The sequence below is a fragment of the Triplophysa dalaica genome, chromosome 16 (genome assembly GCF_015846415.1).
Source record: "Triplophysa dalaica isolate WHDGS20190420 chromosome 16, ASM1584641v1, whole genome shotgun sequence".
Taxonomy (NCBI): domain Eukaryota; kingdom Metazoa; phylum Chordata; class Actinopteri; order Cypriniformes; family Nemacheilidae; genus Triplophysa; species Triplophysa dalaica.
The window spans coordinates 18054856-18072965 of record NC_079557.1 but is presented as its reverse complement, the minus strand read 5'-3'; the positions used below and the strand labels follow the sequence as shown (position 1 = coordinate 18072965).

At 38.6% G+C, this 18110-nt stretch overlaps 1 protein-coding gene across 1 annotated transcript; it reads right to left on the bottom strand.

Moving 5' to 3' along the window:
- Positions 1 to 12590: 12590 nt before the first annotated feature.
- rtn4rl2b (reticulon 4 receptor-like 2b) lies at positions 12591 to 15990 on the bottom strand. Its single transcript, XM_056769790.1, has 3 exons — positions 15857 to 15990; positions 14641 to 14867; positions 12591 to 14558 (listed from the first exon to the last, which is right to left on the bottom strand). Exons 1-3 carry the CDS (start codon positions 15912 to 15914, stop codon positions 13485 to 13487), a joined length of 1359 nt encoding a protein of 452 aa, XP_056625768.1. The 5' UTR covers positions 15915 to 15990; the 3' UTR covers positions 12591 to 13484.
- Between the last annotated feature and the right edge of the window lie 2120 nt (positions 15991 to 18110).

Genomic DNA, 18110 nt, shown 5'->3' with positions numbered 1-18110 from the left:
ATGGGCAAAAACAGGAGACTGTGTCAGGTCTGGATTATCCAATGGGTATTATGGGGAAAGGCCCAGGGGTCCTTGCACGCTAGGGGCCCAGGCAAGAGGATGAAAATTTCATATAACAGCGTTTTTGCCATATTCATTCTGCTGTGCGCTTCTCTGAACACATGGAGTTGCTCACACAAAACAGTGTTTCTAAATAAGTAAGTCTGTCTTTTTGATTTAGTCACTTTTACGATCCCCCTAGCAGCTTCTGTTCAGAAACGCATAGCGACAAATCTAGCGACTTAACCTTAGCTTTCATTCAGTGGGAAAATGTCCCCAGTGCTGCCCCGCGAGCACGAGGTCTCTCTTTCCCGGTGTTCTGCCAATTTATGCTACCCTTTCAAATTTTGCCACTTCCATACAAAACAGGACTAACCCTTCTCCCAACCCAACCCAACCCTTACACCTAAATAACCCCTCCCCAATTACAACACGAGGGTATCAAAATTCTATAGTATAAATTGACACAACACCGGCGGCAGGGATTCTCTTGTGTGGGCGTCAGTCTGTAAAGTCAGGAAGGAAGCAGCAGGACCATACGACAGGTGACTTGTGAATAAAATGAGTACGAAACAGCGTTTCCAACAACCTGTCACTGTTATCAACTGTTTAGATATATAAATATGAACAAAGTTCGTCTGTAAATTTGCATATGGTTACCATGAGGCTGTGTTAAAGAACATATAGCCGAAATCACCCCTTTTTATTGTGAGTTGATGATGCCGCGGAATGAACTGACAACAGAATCTGAAAGTATGTCAATGAGAACGGCTTTATTGTTGTAAACATAATGAGTTGATTTAGACATACCATCACGGCTGTCTTAAATCTTAAAAGGTATGAGTTTTTTTACATTTCTTTGGTGGTGTTTCCTTGCCAATTGTGAATTAATTTATATTGATAGGATGTTAATCAGTAATCCACAATGATTTTACATACATATCAAAATGTTTACATACACACAAATGTCGTAACATATAGGCTAAAGAAGTATAATTAAATTCTTGTTAATGCCGTTTACTGTAATTACTCTTGTTGTACTATCATTAGCAAAGACTGCCTGTTTAGTCTTAGAAGAAATGAAGATGAAAATATTTGAGAATTGCACTGAAGAATATTCTTTAGAACGTTCATTTTGTGTATTGTAATTTATCTTAAGAAAGTTCTTATATTTTCTTTTAAGAACCGTTTTTCGGCATGCTTGTGTGTGAATTATGGAAGAATCTGATGGAACATTCATTGATAGAGGTGTGGAAGTGTATATTGCTTGAGTATGCCAGTTAGTTAAAGCTGGGTTAGTAATGCAGGTTAAAGCAAGTTAGTTATGCAGGGAAATTTCTTGATATTTTTGTTGCTGGTCCAGGAAAGCATTGTTGCAATCATGTGGTGTAAATCCTGATTGATGGAGGATGTGTACAGGTCTTAAAAATATTTTCCTTCAGGATGTGATGATAGTTTTTAACTTGTCAATGTAATCCTGTAAAAGAGGAGGTGTTTTAAACACATAGTACCCTATAGGCTAATTTAAAACTTTTTTGTGCACACGTGTGTTTATGGGGGTCCATAAAACACTTGTGCCTAGGGGCCTCTGAAATCTTAATCAGGGCCTGGACTGTGTGTACCATGGTACTGACCAGAGTTCATCTCAACGTACTACAGCTGCTAATTTAAACCCATAGCAAAGACTGACTAAGCTTTTAAAAAGAAGACAATGTACTGTGAAAAAGCATGAATGAGTGAATGAATTAAAAAAGATGTGGGGCAAGAGTGTAAAATAAATCCGTGGGAGAATGGACACCTTTTAATAAATGTTCAATTACTCACGGACTAACAGGAAATTAGCTCTGTGTGCGCGTGTGTGTGTGTATGCACAGATTCTCGGGTCCGCGGAATGATCTCAGCCAAAGCTTAAACAAACTTGCCAGTCAAAAATAGACTATTGGACAGAAAAAGAGCTTTGATTTAATCACTGTGAGCTGCATGATCTAACACAGATTATCTGATTTGGACAAAGTGATGAATAAATAATGTATAATTAACACCTGATGCAAACGATAACATGTCTGTAAAATAAACCCAATGTACCCCTTGGATACCCAAACCTCTCTAACTCACATGCACACTGTGTCTGTATGGGTGCCTTCTGTCAGGAGTATTTTGAGTTAAGAACAGAAGTTTAGTGGGGATGAGAGAAAGGGTGCAGCCCCCACGCTGCTGACGCAGTCTCTTAATCACCCCGAACTCATTCATGCCAAGTCCCCCCCATATCACACACTCTGCAGTATATGATCACTCTATAAACTCTACACACTTCTTCCCCTGTATGTTTTCAAATAATGTAATTTCTGAGTATAAATTAGTTAAACTCTGTTGACTGCCATGCTGTCATTAATAACAAAATATAAATTATAATTTATGATTATAATTTCATTACATTTCATACCCATTTTTTGTAATCAAAGTGGGCCATTTTGAGCACAAATTTATTATTTTGGTTAAAGTTCCAAAGCTGTAAGGTGTCTATTTCATTCTTCTGCAGTATATAAGGGTGGATTGTTGAAGTAAACAGACCCTATTACTATTAAAATACAAACTTAACGATGTTAGTTTTAAACATTGAATATTTAAGTCTATATGCTATATAGCAACATTGTGTTGTCCTGTTGAATTGTCTACTGACTTCTTTTTTAATGAAAAATATTGTTTCATTTGAACTCATTTTCATTTGAAAAATAATTCTCCTAAAAGTATCTAAAGTATCTAAAGTTGTTCACTTAACATTACCTATTAACACTGTAGACTTGTAGATCATTCATCCAAGTGACGTACATCGCTTCTTCAAGTTTGACCTTGTTTGTCCCTATCATACTGTTCACACACCTAACAGATGATGTCCATCTCACCCCACATTCTTGTTTGTCCCTTAAATTAGCCGTCTCTGGTTATGGTCTTGTCAAATGAAAAATGACACTCTCTTTCTTTCTCTCTCTCACTTGCAATCTCTCATGCTTGACACACGACTGATGATGCACGTCACAAGCCCGCCAACACACGTTCCATGAAAACAGAACCATCTGGAGAGAGAATGGCAGCGTGTGAGGAGATGATGAGATTTAGGAAACTGGAGATGAATGAATGGCCAGCTCATGAATGCTTTAGTGATTTTGATTGACATACAAGACAGAAGAACAATGAACAGAAAGTGTACAACAAACAGCGCTCTGTGGGAGAATAGAGCAAATGCGTCTTTGGTACAGAAAGTTCCGGAAAATCATTCAGATTGTGAACACACGTACTTTATGCCTACTTTATAGAAAAGTAAAATCCTTAATGAGACCTGTAACAAAGTTCAAGCTCTGAGGAAGAAAGGAGGCGGGGTCGGCGTGACTGAGAAACGTAAGAATCTTTTATTTGGTTATTTCCGGGTTTACTTCCGGCATCAAACATTCACACTGTCTATTTATAGCTCTTCGTTGAGTAAGATTCTTCCCTTCTTGTCCTGGACACAACGTCTCGAGGCTTCTCCTGGGACACGTTTCTCAGCCGTCTCTCTCTCTCCGTTTGCTTCCTCCGTCGTGCCTTAAAAGCGTCTCCTCGCCAATTACTAGAACAAGAAGCAGGTGTTTTCACTATAGCGTTGATCTGCTTACTTACCGTCGTTCTCCCGACACGCCTCTCTGCCGCAGACCGTGTCAGACCACGCCCCCCTTGCCACAAGACCTCTCTACTTTTATTGTTTTTCCGAAGCAACAATGACATTTAATGTAGCAAGTTGTGTCCTGCTTAGAAATCCCTCCTGAGATGAGTCATGTCCTCTAGAGGTTTAGAAACTGTCACAAGCTGTGCTTATATTAATATCAAAGTGAAATCAAAATATTATATAAAGATTCATTCCGCGATTCATCCGTCTAGGCCCTCCTGCCCGCTAACCTTGTGTCATGTGATTGGTCAGATGGTGTTGTCTGTTTTTATTGGTCAAACAAGTTCATCATTTGTCGCAAATGGAACCCCACTACCATCATTACAGGATTACGGTTTACATGTGGTTGGATGTCATGTTTATTATATGTGTAGCTAGAAATGGCGGCGATTTTTCCCTACCAATGTGAGCCCGAGTCTGACGAGGAAGAAGACGCTAATCCACAACAAACTCCACCATGACTGGAGCAAGATGTTTGTCAGTGGCAAGTGACAACTCTTGTCATAAAAACTCCCAGTGTGACAACATGCTTATCAATGAAATAAAATATCATTTTTTTCTTAAAATACTGTTAATACGTTAGTAATACTATTATTCCGTATTAACTGTGCGTTGTCATGGTACATAAAGCCTTTTAGAAAGTCAACGTTATGAAAAATTATTGTAGTATCACCAAAATATATCTATATAGGTGCACGGGCGGCAAATGTGTCAAAATGCAAAGTTAATAGCAAGATAAACAAACTGTAACACCCCAGGAATAACGGTACATGCTAATGTTAGCTTTATATGCATTAGCTAAACACAGACATAAGGTACAAAAATATTTCTTAAAGTTAAGACAAAAATATATAGTCACACTTACAGGTTGTGATTCGGCGGAGCTAACAGGTCCAAATAGAGTATGTTTTCCCCCTCTTTCAAGGATCGTCGTATCCTTCAGTGAACGCGGCAAGATTATTAAACCAATCTTCTGTGAAATGACGCGCGCACAGTTAAACCCTGGGGTTATACTCCTCTGGCATCGTTTGAAAAATGAATTGTAACCATTTTTCCCTCAGACGTTCTTCCTTTGGTAGTTGAAATAGGACGGACTTAGTGTCACACCTTAGAACACAGGCTCGAGACTTGATACACACGCATGACGAACGAGCGACAGTGGTTGGGGGAGGAGAGATAAGTTTTCGTGGAAGTCTGAGCAAAACGTAGGCGGGGACTATGTGTAGTGACGTAGATGCGCAGGTGAACTATTCCACGTATCGTTTGTGTGATTCAGAGTCGACTCCCATTTTTACAAGCAAATAACTTTGTTAAACATCAAACACGGCAACAGAACAGACTGCATGAAATGTCATTTTCATGATCTCATGCTACGTACTCTTTAATATAAAGAACCCACTTGCTTTGCCAAACATGAAATGGGCATGTCTATTGTAGATACAGTGAAAGGGATAAGCAAAATAATAATGCACATGATCAAAGTGCAAAGTGCAAGATGACATGTGAGTATAAACTGTAATAGCAGGACACAAGCTCCTATCAGTGACTCTCAAGACTATTTGTTACTACAGTTAACATTATAACAACTGCAAATCGTTGTACGTTATAACAATAAAATAAACGGTGGATCTGAGTAAAACGTTGTTGTTGTTTTCTATTCACAGTTAACAATGTGCAAACAAGATTTATTACACACAGAACAGACATCTGCATCAAAACTCACTTTTGTTTGTCAAAATCGTTTACTGCAGGTTTAACTTAACGTACATTTTATCATGATTCATAGTGGTGTAAAGTAACGAACTACAAATACTCAAATAACTGTGAGTAGTTTTTTTCAGGAAATGTAGTTTTTTAAATAGGGTGAATTAGGGTAATCTGGGACATCAGATAACCTGGGACACCTTACCTCTAGTGCAGCGAGAGCGATTAAATGCATACGGAGCAATCTCCACTTGAATCGCTAACGCGGTACTTGTATATAGATTTGTGCAGCACCGCATTAAATTTTACGCATATATTCCTTAAAGGAGTGATGAATTAAAATCACAATTTTAACCCAAGCTTTTGTTATATAAGAGGGAATCGTATTCACGGCTGTTTTGAAGTGTTTTGGTATTATTTCGGGTGCTGGGGGATATCCATAAATTACCGGGAGTCTTCCCTTTGTTTATTTATAATGGAAAATCTCGTAACATTTGAGACGATCGTAGTGATCTTTTTTGGGTTGGTGATCACGGGTCTCAAATGCAGACAGGCAAGGTCATATATAATTAAACGCAATACAACTATAGGCTTTACAAACTATACGCAAACCCTTGCCATCACATCTGGGAAATAAGTCTGTAAATTTGAGTAAAATCATGCCGTGCGATTGCGCCATATGAAATACTGACGTGGGGTGGTCCTTTATAAATCACAGGAGGTCTTTAGATAATACTGATGCCGTGCGAAAACTGTGAATGGTACTAATTAGAGATGTGGCGCTGTATGATCATTTCTGTATTTTCTATGATATATCAATCAGTCCTGCCACTGAAGATAGATCCGACTCCATAAAAAAGAGATTCATAAATGAGAACAGCAGTGAGCTATTTATGAATGCTATGTCTTTGTCACCAAATATATCTGCAGACTCTATGGATGTTCTCCTCGATAGCTTTAATACAAAAGTTAAAAAAGCTATCGATGCCATTGCTCCAGTAAAGGTCAAGGAGATGACTGACAGGCGTAAAGCCCCCTGAAGAAACACACCAGCTGTACAAAGCATAAAAAGAACGTGCAGAAAAACTACGCGTATGTGGCGAAAAAACTAACTTGAAGTTCACTTTAACATCACACTATAACATATAAGACAGTCTGCATGCCTTCAATGTTGACTTAGGCAAAGCTAGACAAAACTTTTTCTCTAACATTATAAACTGCAAAGTAAATAACACTCGCACTCTTTTTGCAACTGTAGAGACACTAACAAATCCCCCTAGTCAAGTTCCCATGGAAATGCTGTCTGATGACAAATGCAATGAGTTTGCAACTTTTTTCGTTCAAAAGATCAGTAATATTAGAATGGAAATCAGCAAAGCTCCATGGGGCAGTCAGGTCAGTCTGACTTCAGTACGTCAGAAATTAGTAACTTTGTCTGAATTTCAGACAATTGATCACAAAACCCTGGAGGAAACGGTACAGCATCTTAAGGCGTCAACTTGCAGCCTTGACACACTTCCCACATCCTTTTTCAAAAGAATGTATAACTCATTCCCCGCCAGCCTTTTAAAAAAAAAATGCCAGTCTACGCCAGCGTTTTTTAACATTTTGACCCAAGTTTAATGGCTCACAGTAAATTTTCTGTAAAAAATATATGGACAAACAATATGTCAAATGAAAGAACAGAGACTCAGCTTTTAAACAAAAGAAACCGTATTCTTCTAGCTTAATTTTTTCGGTTTTATCACTCCGTAGATATGGGTAGGTGGACTCTCTTTGCCAGTGCATTGATGAAATTAACAGCTGGATGTGTCAAAACTTCCTTAGGTTAAATAAAAACAAAACTGAAGTAATTGTCTTTGGTAACAAGGATGATACTAACAAGGTAAACACATACCTTGACTTAAGAGGTCTAAAGATCTTGTTAAAAGGTTAAAAAATCTTGGTGTCATGTTAGAGTCTGACCTTAGTTTCAGCAGTCATGTCAAAGCAGTAAGCAAATCAGCCTACTTCCATCTCTGAACGTAGCCAGAATCAGATGTTTTGTCTCAAGCCAAGATTTAGAGAAACTAGTCCATGCTTTCATCACCAGCAGGGTGGATTACTGTAATTGACTCCTTACAGGTCTTCCCAAAAAGACCATCAGACAGCTGCAGCTCATACAAAATGCTGCTGCCAGGATTCTGACCAGAACCAAAAAATCTGAGCATATCACTTCAATCCTCAGGTCCTTACACTGGTTACCAGTAACTTTTAGAATCAACCTAAATACATCTCAGAAATGCTCATTAAATATAAACCAAACAGACTTCTCAGATCATAAGGATCAAGTCAGTTAGAAATAACAAGGGTTCACTCAAAAATGGGCGTGTCAGCGTTTAGCCATTATGCTACCAGCGTGGAGTTGAAGACAACAGATCCCATCATTCCACGCTCCTTCACAGCACCTTCAAGCTACGGCATTATAGTTGTTGTTTTGATCAGTTTTACAAACTGCACCTTTAATGTCAAGGACATAAATCTGTCAAAAATAAGACAATGTTTCTAATTGCTGCCAATAAAATATTAATTGAAGTGTTGAAAATGTGTTTTAGGTTTTTTTAAACATTTTGTGTTCGCCCACATTGTCAAATGTGATTGAAAATGTGGGACAGCATGCTTTGGGTAAACTAGAACAGTCTTCAAATGGGGGAAATGTGCATTTAGGGACTTAATAATTCCAATGACAAGGGCTAATATACTCCAGAATGAGAAATGGGTGTTAATGTGAATTACTGGAGGTTATAACATCAGATAGATCATGATGGGTCTCTCTCAACTGCAATGAGTGTTTGTTCCCTGAGTAGCCCCATTTGAATGGAGAATTTGAATAACCAAATGAATAATCTGTTAATAAAATTATTGCTTAGTGTTGCTTAAATTTTAGTTTATTTTTTATTTTTAATATGATGTTAAACAAATGTTAAACAATTTTAAAACCGTTTTAAATGAATTTAAATGAATAAACACTGTAGATTGTTAATCCTGCATGTGTAAAAATAGAAATATTGGAATATGGATTTTCTTTTTGAGATATCTGTACTTGTAATTTTTTGCTTTTGTACATGCTTTTAAAAAATTGGTGATATTGTGATTGGCATTCATAAATGAATAGGCTTTTTAGGCCTTGTTAGGTTCAATTACCGATCTAACTTTTGTGTAGGTATAAAGTTTAAGAGTCGATGGAACACTCAGAAGTCTGGATCCAGGGACCAAGAATGATACAGACACAGAAGTGCAGTTTCAATCAGAGTCAAATCTTTATTCAGAAAGGTCCAGTATGCACACACCTAAAGGATTATTAGGAACCCCATACTAGTACTGTGTTTGACCCCCTTTCGCATTCAGAACTGCCTTAATTCTACGTGGCATTGATTCAACAAGGTGCTGAAAGCATTCTTCAGAAATGTTGGCCCATATTGATAGGATAGCATCTTGCAGTTGATGGAGATTTGTGGGATGCACGAAGCTCCCGTTCCACCAAATCCCAAAGATGCTATATAGCTTTGCTGTAGCTCAGTTGTAAGAGCATTGCATTAACAACAAAAGGTTGTGGGTTCGATCCCAGGGAATTGCAAATACCTATGTAAAATGTATAGGATAAAGCAATGTAAGTCGCTCTGGATAGAAGCGTCTTCAAAATGCCTAAATGTAAATGTAATGGGTTGAGATCTGGTGACTGTGGGGGCCATTTTAGTACATTGAACTCATTGTCATGTTCAAGAAACCAATTTGAAATGATTTGAGCTTTGTGACATGGTGCATTATCCTGCTGGAAGTAGCCATCAGAGGATGGGTACATGGGGGTCATAAAGGGATGGACATGGTCAGAAACAATGCTCAGGTAGGCCGTGGCATTTAAACGATGCCCAATTGGCACTAAGGGGCCTAAAGTGTGCCAAGAAAATATCCCCCACACCATTACACGACCACCATAATTGGATTAATGAGAAAATGAACAGGTGTTCCTAATAATCCTTTAGGTGATTTTATATATAGGCAAAACAAGAAAGTGGGCTATTGCTAATTATGGGCATAGCCACAAATCTCAACAGTGGAATATTAGATTCATAAAAAGTGTACAGCACAGCAATACGGTAGTTCAGTGTTCTGCATCCATGTGCTGATTTTAACTCCTACCCAGACATGTTTGATGTGCTTTAAGGTCATAAATTTGTCAGGCATTATAATTATGAAGCAGGACACAATACATTGCTATGACCTATCTGGATATACGGCCTAAACATATGTTACGGGGCAGAGGGAAGCACAAGATTATACAATCTCACAGGCCTATAATACATATGTCCCAGATTAGAAAGTGACCTGTCCCAGATTATCAAATTTAGGCAGAATAATTTTTTTGGGAACAAAACACTCATAGGTGTGGCATGTCTCCTCTTGGTATAATATCTACATTCTTACTTCTGGTGTGGTTAGAAAACATCTTGGGGATTTCAGAAAAGTATAATGTGTTGATCAAATGTGTAATATAGATATCGAAATAAATCGCAGGAGTCAAAATTGCAACTCGATTATCCGAATTCATCATAGTTTAAAAAAGTGTACTTTTACTTTTCCTTGAGTACATTTTTAGTGCTGAATCAGTACTTTTACTGCACTATTTGTCCTCACATTGTCTTCACTAATTTATATCTTTAATTTTCATGTGATTGGCTAAGGAGAATAATCAGACAAATAAAGACCTGGTGTCATACCGGTTATATTAATTAACACTAATAACAGAAGCGTTAGTTTTACTTTTTTGCTATTGGGCCAGAGTTGGGTAATTTAACAAGCAGATTGAGACAGAGGTATGCGCACACACACACAATATCAGTGTTGATAACCCCAACTTTTGGTTCCAAAAAGGACAACTTTCAGGGTATGTAAGAAACCATAGCAACTCACTCTCTGAAGATAACCTGCTCCATCCAGGGTTATCCAGGGTTAGTTCATTTTAAGGAAATGTTACTAAGCTATAGGGGTTTCTGCGAATGTGTGCTATAGGGGTTGTCTGCTCATGTGTGTGCTTTTGATGAGCATTAAGTGGAAGTGGACGTGGAAGCATAGATTACGTATAATATATTATAATGTTTAAGCAATATTACAATTACATTTCCAATCTCGACCATCAAAATTTAACATTCACAACTATTTTTTTTATTAATTTATTATTTAACCTTTTAAAATGAAATAATCTTTAAATAAAATAATGTAAGCTGTTATTGTTAAACTTTTTGATACAAGTATTTATATTAAATACTGTATATGCTTTGAATTTGGATAAATATACACACCTTACAATTTCCAACAGTTAAAGGATGTTAATAGTGAAGTATTTTAACTCCAGAGCAATTGCATAACATCACTCTTGTCCACTTATTATGTAATATTTGATGATTAGAGAGCCAGATTTCAAACTCAAAGGTTGCAAGGTTTTATTAGGTAAACCCCAATGGGATCAACATGGCATACTGTCCACATACTTAAATAATAATTTAATAACCTAAAAAAACTTAGACTTAAGGTTTGTCATACTGACTTTATTATTTAAAAAATTCTTTCTGATCTTCAGCCATCTTCTACAGTTTAGTATTGAAAGGCCTTTCTCCAAATAACAATAAGCCTTTCAGGATAGGCCGTTTCCACCTCTTTTGACATTTGGAAAGCCATGGCCTTTAAGCAAACAAAGTCAAATATATATATATAAAAAGAACATGTTTGAAAGGGATATATAAAGGATACACAATTATCATATATGACTGTGCCTAACTCTACCTTTGTCACAGCAGATTTTCATCCTCTGCTGCAAATTAATTATCATTCATAGTATAGTGTTATTATGACTAGTAATAATGTAGTAGTTTCTAGAATTAAAAGAGTCTCCATTACTACGACTACATCAGCAACTATTGCAAATAAAGCTGATACAATGCAAAGTCAGTTTTCAGAAAACCAAATAAAGGTAGATTTTTTAAGGAACATACAGAGAAGGAACAAAAAAGAGGTTTAATACTGCCTTCAAAATGACCAATGTGATCAAATAAACATGACACAATTTGGGTAAAATACCATGGTAAACATGTTAAAATGACAGTCTGCGAAAAAAAACTCTGATTTAAAATGTTGTTTTACAGCCAAAAACCTTAAGCTTCCCAGCCGTTTGCATGGGGACTCGTGAAATCTGTGATCCATTGACAATGTCATCATGTTGTTTCTGTGACCGAGAGTTAACTGGGTATGTTTTGGGAGGTTGATTAAACCAACTCTTGTCATGTTTTTTGGAACAGTCATACCCCAAGTAAGCAAGATTTGGGTTAATCAACCCAGAGTTCAGGGTTTAGCTGACGGTAAGTTAACCCTTCTTTCTGGAATACACCCCAGGAAACAAAACGACAAGTCAGAAAACACAATGACAAATCAGTCAAACCGGAAAAGGTAGGTATTTTGTGGGATTGGGATAGCCAGTGCTGTTTGAAAGAATGTGATATGGCGCAAATTCATTGATTAATGTTCAAAAGCAACATTTTGGTAATAAAGTTGAAATGGGCTCATCTTGCATTTGGAGAAGTGTGTGTCTGTTTCACACTGCAATCATGAGCAGAGTCTTCGTGCGGCATGAGCCCTGAGCAGTATTCAGAGAGCAGCTGAAAGGCGACTGCCTTTGTACCATCCATGATCGTTTTCACAAGATACAATATATATAATATAATAACATACAATATAAGCATAAACATGATATGTACTTTGTACATGATATGAACATCGTTTATAATTTACGCGATGTGGTGCTACGCGTCTCGGCCCATGTGTGAAGCCAAGCTAGAAAGCCATTTCATTTTGATATTTTTCAAATATTTGTTGTTTTGTTTTGCAGTTCCTGGCCCCGGTAAATATATGCCCAGAAGTATATTTTTATATATATTTTTTATTTGTTTTAGTTGTGTCCCTAGATCACTAATCACCTCCCCAACCACTGAAACCGTTGTAAGAAGTTTAAAGTGGGGTTGGATGTAGGTGTAAAATTCCTTCGTTCACCATCTGGTCAAAGTTTAAGCTCATACACAGACCCACATAACAATTAAATACTGCAATAAAACACACACATGTTTGAATATTTATTGATGATGGTTTATTTACAAGTTGTTGTAGATGGAGTGCATAATCTGTTTTACCTTTCTGCACACGGCTGAACACTTGCTCAGAGAGAAAGGCTATGTGATACCTTATACGCACACAGAAAACACAGTTTATCACCCCAAGTGGTTTCTGAGTTCTTGAATTAAACATCGACTTCCTTCCCTAACTTTACTTGACACCTAAAGTTCCTGGGACAGCTCATGTTAACTAAAACAACCTGAAGTACTTATCACAGTTATTTAACTGTTGATAATCAAGATAAAATCAACATGAAAACCATCAACTTGTCTTTCTTTTATCAGATTGATGTGCTTGAACTATTAGACGGTAGCCAACAATCCCACTAAATACTGTAATCCACAGTCTCTTACATGTTCTGGAAAAATCTGTCTCAAGTATGTGTGTGAGCATGTACAGTATATGGTCCTATTTATATTGACTGTGATGATCATTAAATATTTACATTCTCATTTGCTCGTATGAGAGTTTTTGTATGCACTCTCCTTGACAACCTAGTGTCAATTGCATCTTACTAGACCATGTAGTTTCACAACCCCACCCACATCACTGCCTCTCCATCCCCTTCTCCATCCATCCTCTGCTTGTCTTTTGTTCTCTGACTTTAGAGGAGGATGTGATTTATTCCAAGGACTACATGGAATCTATGCATAAACGCATCAGCCCTGTTTCTGTTGTATTTTTGCAAGAGAGTGTTGCAACATGCACCTGCAGATGTGTTTTTTATACTTGATTTTTGTTTCAGTATTGTCTACCTTCTCTGCTAGTTCCCTATGCATCTGTCTATGCCCGGCCGCCAGGGAAAGGGATTGTAGAATAACAGTAGAAGGAGAAAGAAAACTCAGCCAAATAGCAGATGGAAAGAGAGAGTCAGTGCTGTAAGCGAAAGGAAGGACAGAAGGGATGCTGAGGAGGAGAGAACGGGAGAGTCATAACCTGGTGGACACTCTAACTCAAAACAGCGGACTGAGGCTGCATCCTCATTGCCATAGTTTGCCCAGTATTCTTCGGGCTCCAGCTTGGGTAAGGCAGCCTCCTCCACTGTGAGGTCGTACTTTGATGAGGAGGACAAAGAAGGACTTTTGATGGAGGTAAATGGAAAGGCCTTTATGGTCTCCTTACTCTTGTGAAAAAGGCTCTTGGATGATGAGGCTGGTTTGTTCTTAGAGAACCACCAACGTGTCTTGGTGCTGAAGGTGGTGGTTGTAGTGCCAGCCAGGGATCCTGGGTCAGGCAATGGGCAGAGGGCAAAGTCAAGCTCTCGCAAGAACCTCAGGTCCTGGCCTTTACGAGGAGCTGGTGAAGTGCAAGTCAGGTCTGAGCTGGAGATCCGAGCTTTGCGGAACCACTCCCAGAGTGACCTTGCTTCACAGCCGCAGGTCCAGGGGTTGGCATTGAGCCTGAGGAACTGTACTGACGATGTGTCCTTCAGCACCTGGCCTGGTAGCTCCTGCAGGGAGTTGTTAAAGAGATAGAGGATGGTCAAGCGGCCCAGGTCGCGAAGGGCTCTGCGGTGGACTTGACGGATGCGGTTGTCGTGCAGAAGTAGTCGGTCGAGATTCACCAGGCCCCGAAAGGCATTTTCAGACAGGGTTCGAATGCGATTGCCATGCAGGAAGAGATGGGTGAGGTTGACGAGGTCAGAAAAGAGGCCATCAGGTAGGTGGGTCAGCTGGTTTTCCTGTAAGTAGAGGAACTGTAAGCTATAGAGCTTATGAAAGAGGTCGGCGGGCAGCTCATTTAGGTGGCAGCGGTGCATGTGTAGGCTCTGCAAACGCTCCAGCCCCCTGAAGGCACCCCCGTCTAGCCTTCGCAGTGATGGGTTGTCACTCAAATCCAGTTCCTCTAGGACACGCAGATTACTGAACGCCCCTGCCTCTATCCATGAGATGTTATTAGAGTACAGCCATAGGACCTACGGATACAGTGCATACAAATTTTATATATTTAATCATTCCATATACTTACACAAAAATACAATTGATCACATAATTCACCTGTGTCTCAAAACCAAAGGAGTCAGCTCTGAGCTCAGCTATGCGGTTGTTCTGCAGGAATACACGCTGAGAGTCATAGGGCACTCCAGCAGGAACAGTGGTGAAGTTCTGAGACTGGCAGCTGACTGTCATGGGCGTGTGGTAGCATACACACAGCCTGGGACATGCCTGACCCGGTGCACAGCGACATGCCAACAGCCACACCACCAACCAGAGAGACAAACTACCTGTGGAGAGAGAAGAATGGAGAAGCGGGTTGAAAACATGTTGTTGAGGTTTGCCCAAGATGGTCATGTGATCATGTACAGTAAAAAGATGGTTACTGAAATTCTGGAGACATGCAGACACGAGGAAACACTTTGTCAACAATATGCCCTGATTAACTCAAAAAGCTGCAATTTGAGAAGATATCTAAATTGATATACAGATATTTTATATCAAAGAATCATATACCGCTGCTGTCCATGTCCATCCTGGACAGACCAAAATAGTGCCTAAGAGTGCGTGAAACAAAAAGGTCGGATTATCTTTAGGTTTGTGAAACTGAACCTGATTCAATTACTTCAGCGCATGAATATTTTAGGGACCTGTGGGGTTTCGTGACAATGCACAATAATGCAATGCTTAAAGACACACACGGTGTGAATAAATCATGTTGTGTCCATTCATGTTGCTTGCGCAAGATTTTCCTATTACTTGACCCGTGACCTGATGACTGCATGTCCTCTTTCAGGACAAGATGTACTAATCTATCGACTTAACGGACTAATGTGGAAAATTAAATACATAACTGTATGAGTGTTTTCAAGTTTTGTTTGAAAATCACCCACACCAGTTTCATAGAGTCGGTGTTTGTGCTTTGCAGCTGGTACTGTTAATTCTTAATTTATACTGCCCTTACGTAAATTAACCATGTTTGTTATGGTAAAAGTGTAGTAACCACAGCTTTTTTAGTTTCAACTGTCCTTAAAGCAAACATTTTCGAAAGGATGGTTATTCAAGGTCATTGTTTAAAAATAGGCTACATTTGTTTTCTCTTTAAAATAAATGTATTGTAAGCGTCTTGTAAAATTTATAGCATGGCATTATTCGATTTTTAACAATTAACACGACCTACCAACTTGTACATTTCAGAAGGTATAAGCATTAATTTCGTGCAAGTCCATTATAAATCATAAAGTATAAATTAAACTTATAACATAAAGTTACTACTTACTCTTGAAGGTAAGAGTGCTGGAGGCGCGAATGCTGCGCGCCGCCGAACGAGTTTCCATCCCAAAATCTAAACCGAGTGCGAGTTAGTCTAAGCGCGTGCCCGCTATCTGCGCTGCCGGTCAGGTCTGGTGCTCGAGTCGACTACGACTGAAGAGCGACTGGCATCCCGCGAGATTTTATACTCTAGGGCCGGCTGCTCGCGTAGGTGGGAGGCAGCGGATTCTCTACGTAACGCATGCGAGGGCGAAATGCTCGGAGGCGGGGGGATGAAAATGGACAGCGCGTGTGTGTAGTCTGTGTACAGGTTTCTTTTAGAATGTCTCCATAATAATTATAAAAGTCCTACATATTCAAAATGAAATTAATAAACGTTTACTAAACTATTTGATAATATAAAAAAGCTAAACGTTTATGTTATGTAATGTTGAGGTTTACCGTAGAAAACCAATACGTTTAATGGAAAGTTCCCACAATGTGTAAAAACAAACCCATGTGTGTCTGTGTGTGTGCACGCGCGCCTGTGACAAAATAATAAAATAAGCTTTTAAGGAGTCTGGTAAACATGATATAATGAGTCTTGTTTATCAAAATACTCTAAGCGCGTGGGCTAAATTGGTGGCCTAAATAAGTAATGTGATTTTGATAAAGCTTATTATATAAATAATTGCAGCCATGACAAATAGACAGGCGGGCATAATATAAAAAGAAATACAAACTTTTAATGTCTTCCTATGAGAGTTCTCTATTAGGTGTTCTCTGCTCTGTTTTTTCCTGTAGAATAACACAAAATGTCTTTGAAGACATTTGCATGATGCTAAAATTAGCATCAAAATGACTTTCTGAGTGTAGTAAAACAGTTAAATTGTAATGACAAGTGGGACACTGCATTTCGTAAAAGGTATAAAAGTTGAATGTCAATATCATCTCGCAAATTCTTCAAAAGATGCCTGCCAAAGATGATGTATTAGTGAGCCATCCATTTTAAGAACCCTGTTAAGTAACCACGATTTCAGTCGTGAAACCTATTAAAATGTTGAATTTATCAGAACCTAATTTAGGATTTGAACTTCTTGTAAAAGGGCTATTATGCCTATATACTCCATACATTTAATGGCAATAAGAGATATAAAATGAATTTACAAGATCATTTTTTTAGTGTCATGAAAATCTTTTAAGGTTTCAAAATAAGTTATTTCTCATATTCCGAAAGTCCGAAGTTTTTGACCACACAAATTATATCTAATATGATTTAGGAATCAAACAGGATCCTATTTTGGTTGTCTTGATGGCCTCAAAATAGATCAGCTTTTTTATCCAGTGCATAAGTCCACCTCGCTGCTTTTCATTGTACACTGTAAATACAAAAGGCTGCTGTATGTGTGACATAGATAGACATTTTTGTGTGTGAGTGTCATGTGGGTGCATTGAGTCACAGTTCTCTACCATTACTGAGGTCACAGTGTGTTCCAGTTTCAGCATGATGCAGTCCATCTGCACACACACACCTGTGTCCCCCATGTCATGACACATCCTAACAAACACACTCCACTCTTCCAAATGCTAACATGTGCATCATGTACACATAAATACAGTATCTCTAAGTTGTCATAATACACATATTTTGTTTAGGTCTCTGTGCCCTTTCTCTCACCGGAATATATAAATAGCAGGTGAAATACACAATTTCATCTCGAACCTACAGCCATTATTCAGTATTCAAAGGTTAGAACAAGGGACGATGGGGGAAGAGATACACAGCCTGCAGAGGCATACACTCACAGTAGCAGATCCCTCCTCGTCATTATCAACCTTTGTTTTAAGTTCGCTTTCTATAAGCTACATACACAATAACATGCACACACACTCACAATTACCATAGCCCACAAGCTCAGTCATCACTGAACATTCTCTACACTACAGGGGGCCGTGGGGAGAACATACAGACACACATACATGAAGCAAGTTCAAACAGATGACCACACTCCCCCTCACCACTCGGGGCAGTGACACACTCTAAAGAGCAACAGACAGGGTTTTGGAAGAGTGTGTGTTAATTAGAATCCCCCCCTTGACAACTGCCAACCTGTACTATTAGAAAACAAATGAGTTGTCCCCCTGTTGTACACTTTCTAGCTGCGTAGCTCTAGTTGAAAAATGGAAATGCTTTTATAAACCATATGTCTATCACTGTTTTAAGATCTTAATCTCTACAGTGTATGTATTGATAACATCTATAGCTTATGCTAAATGCTATG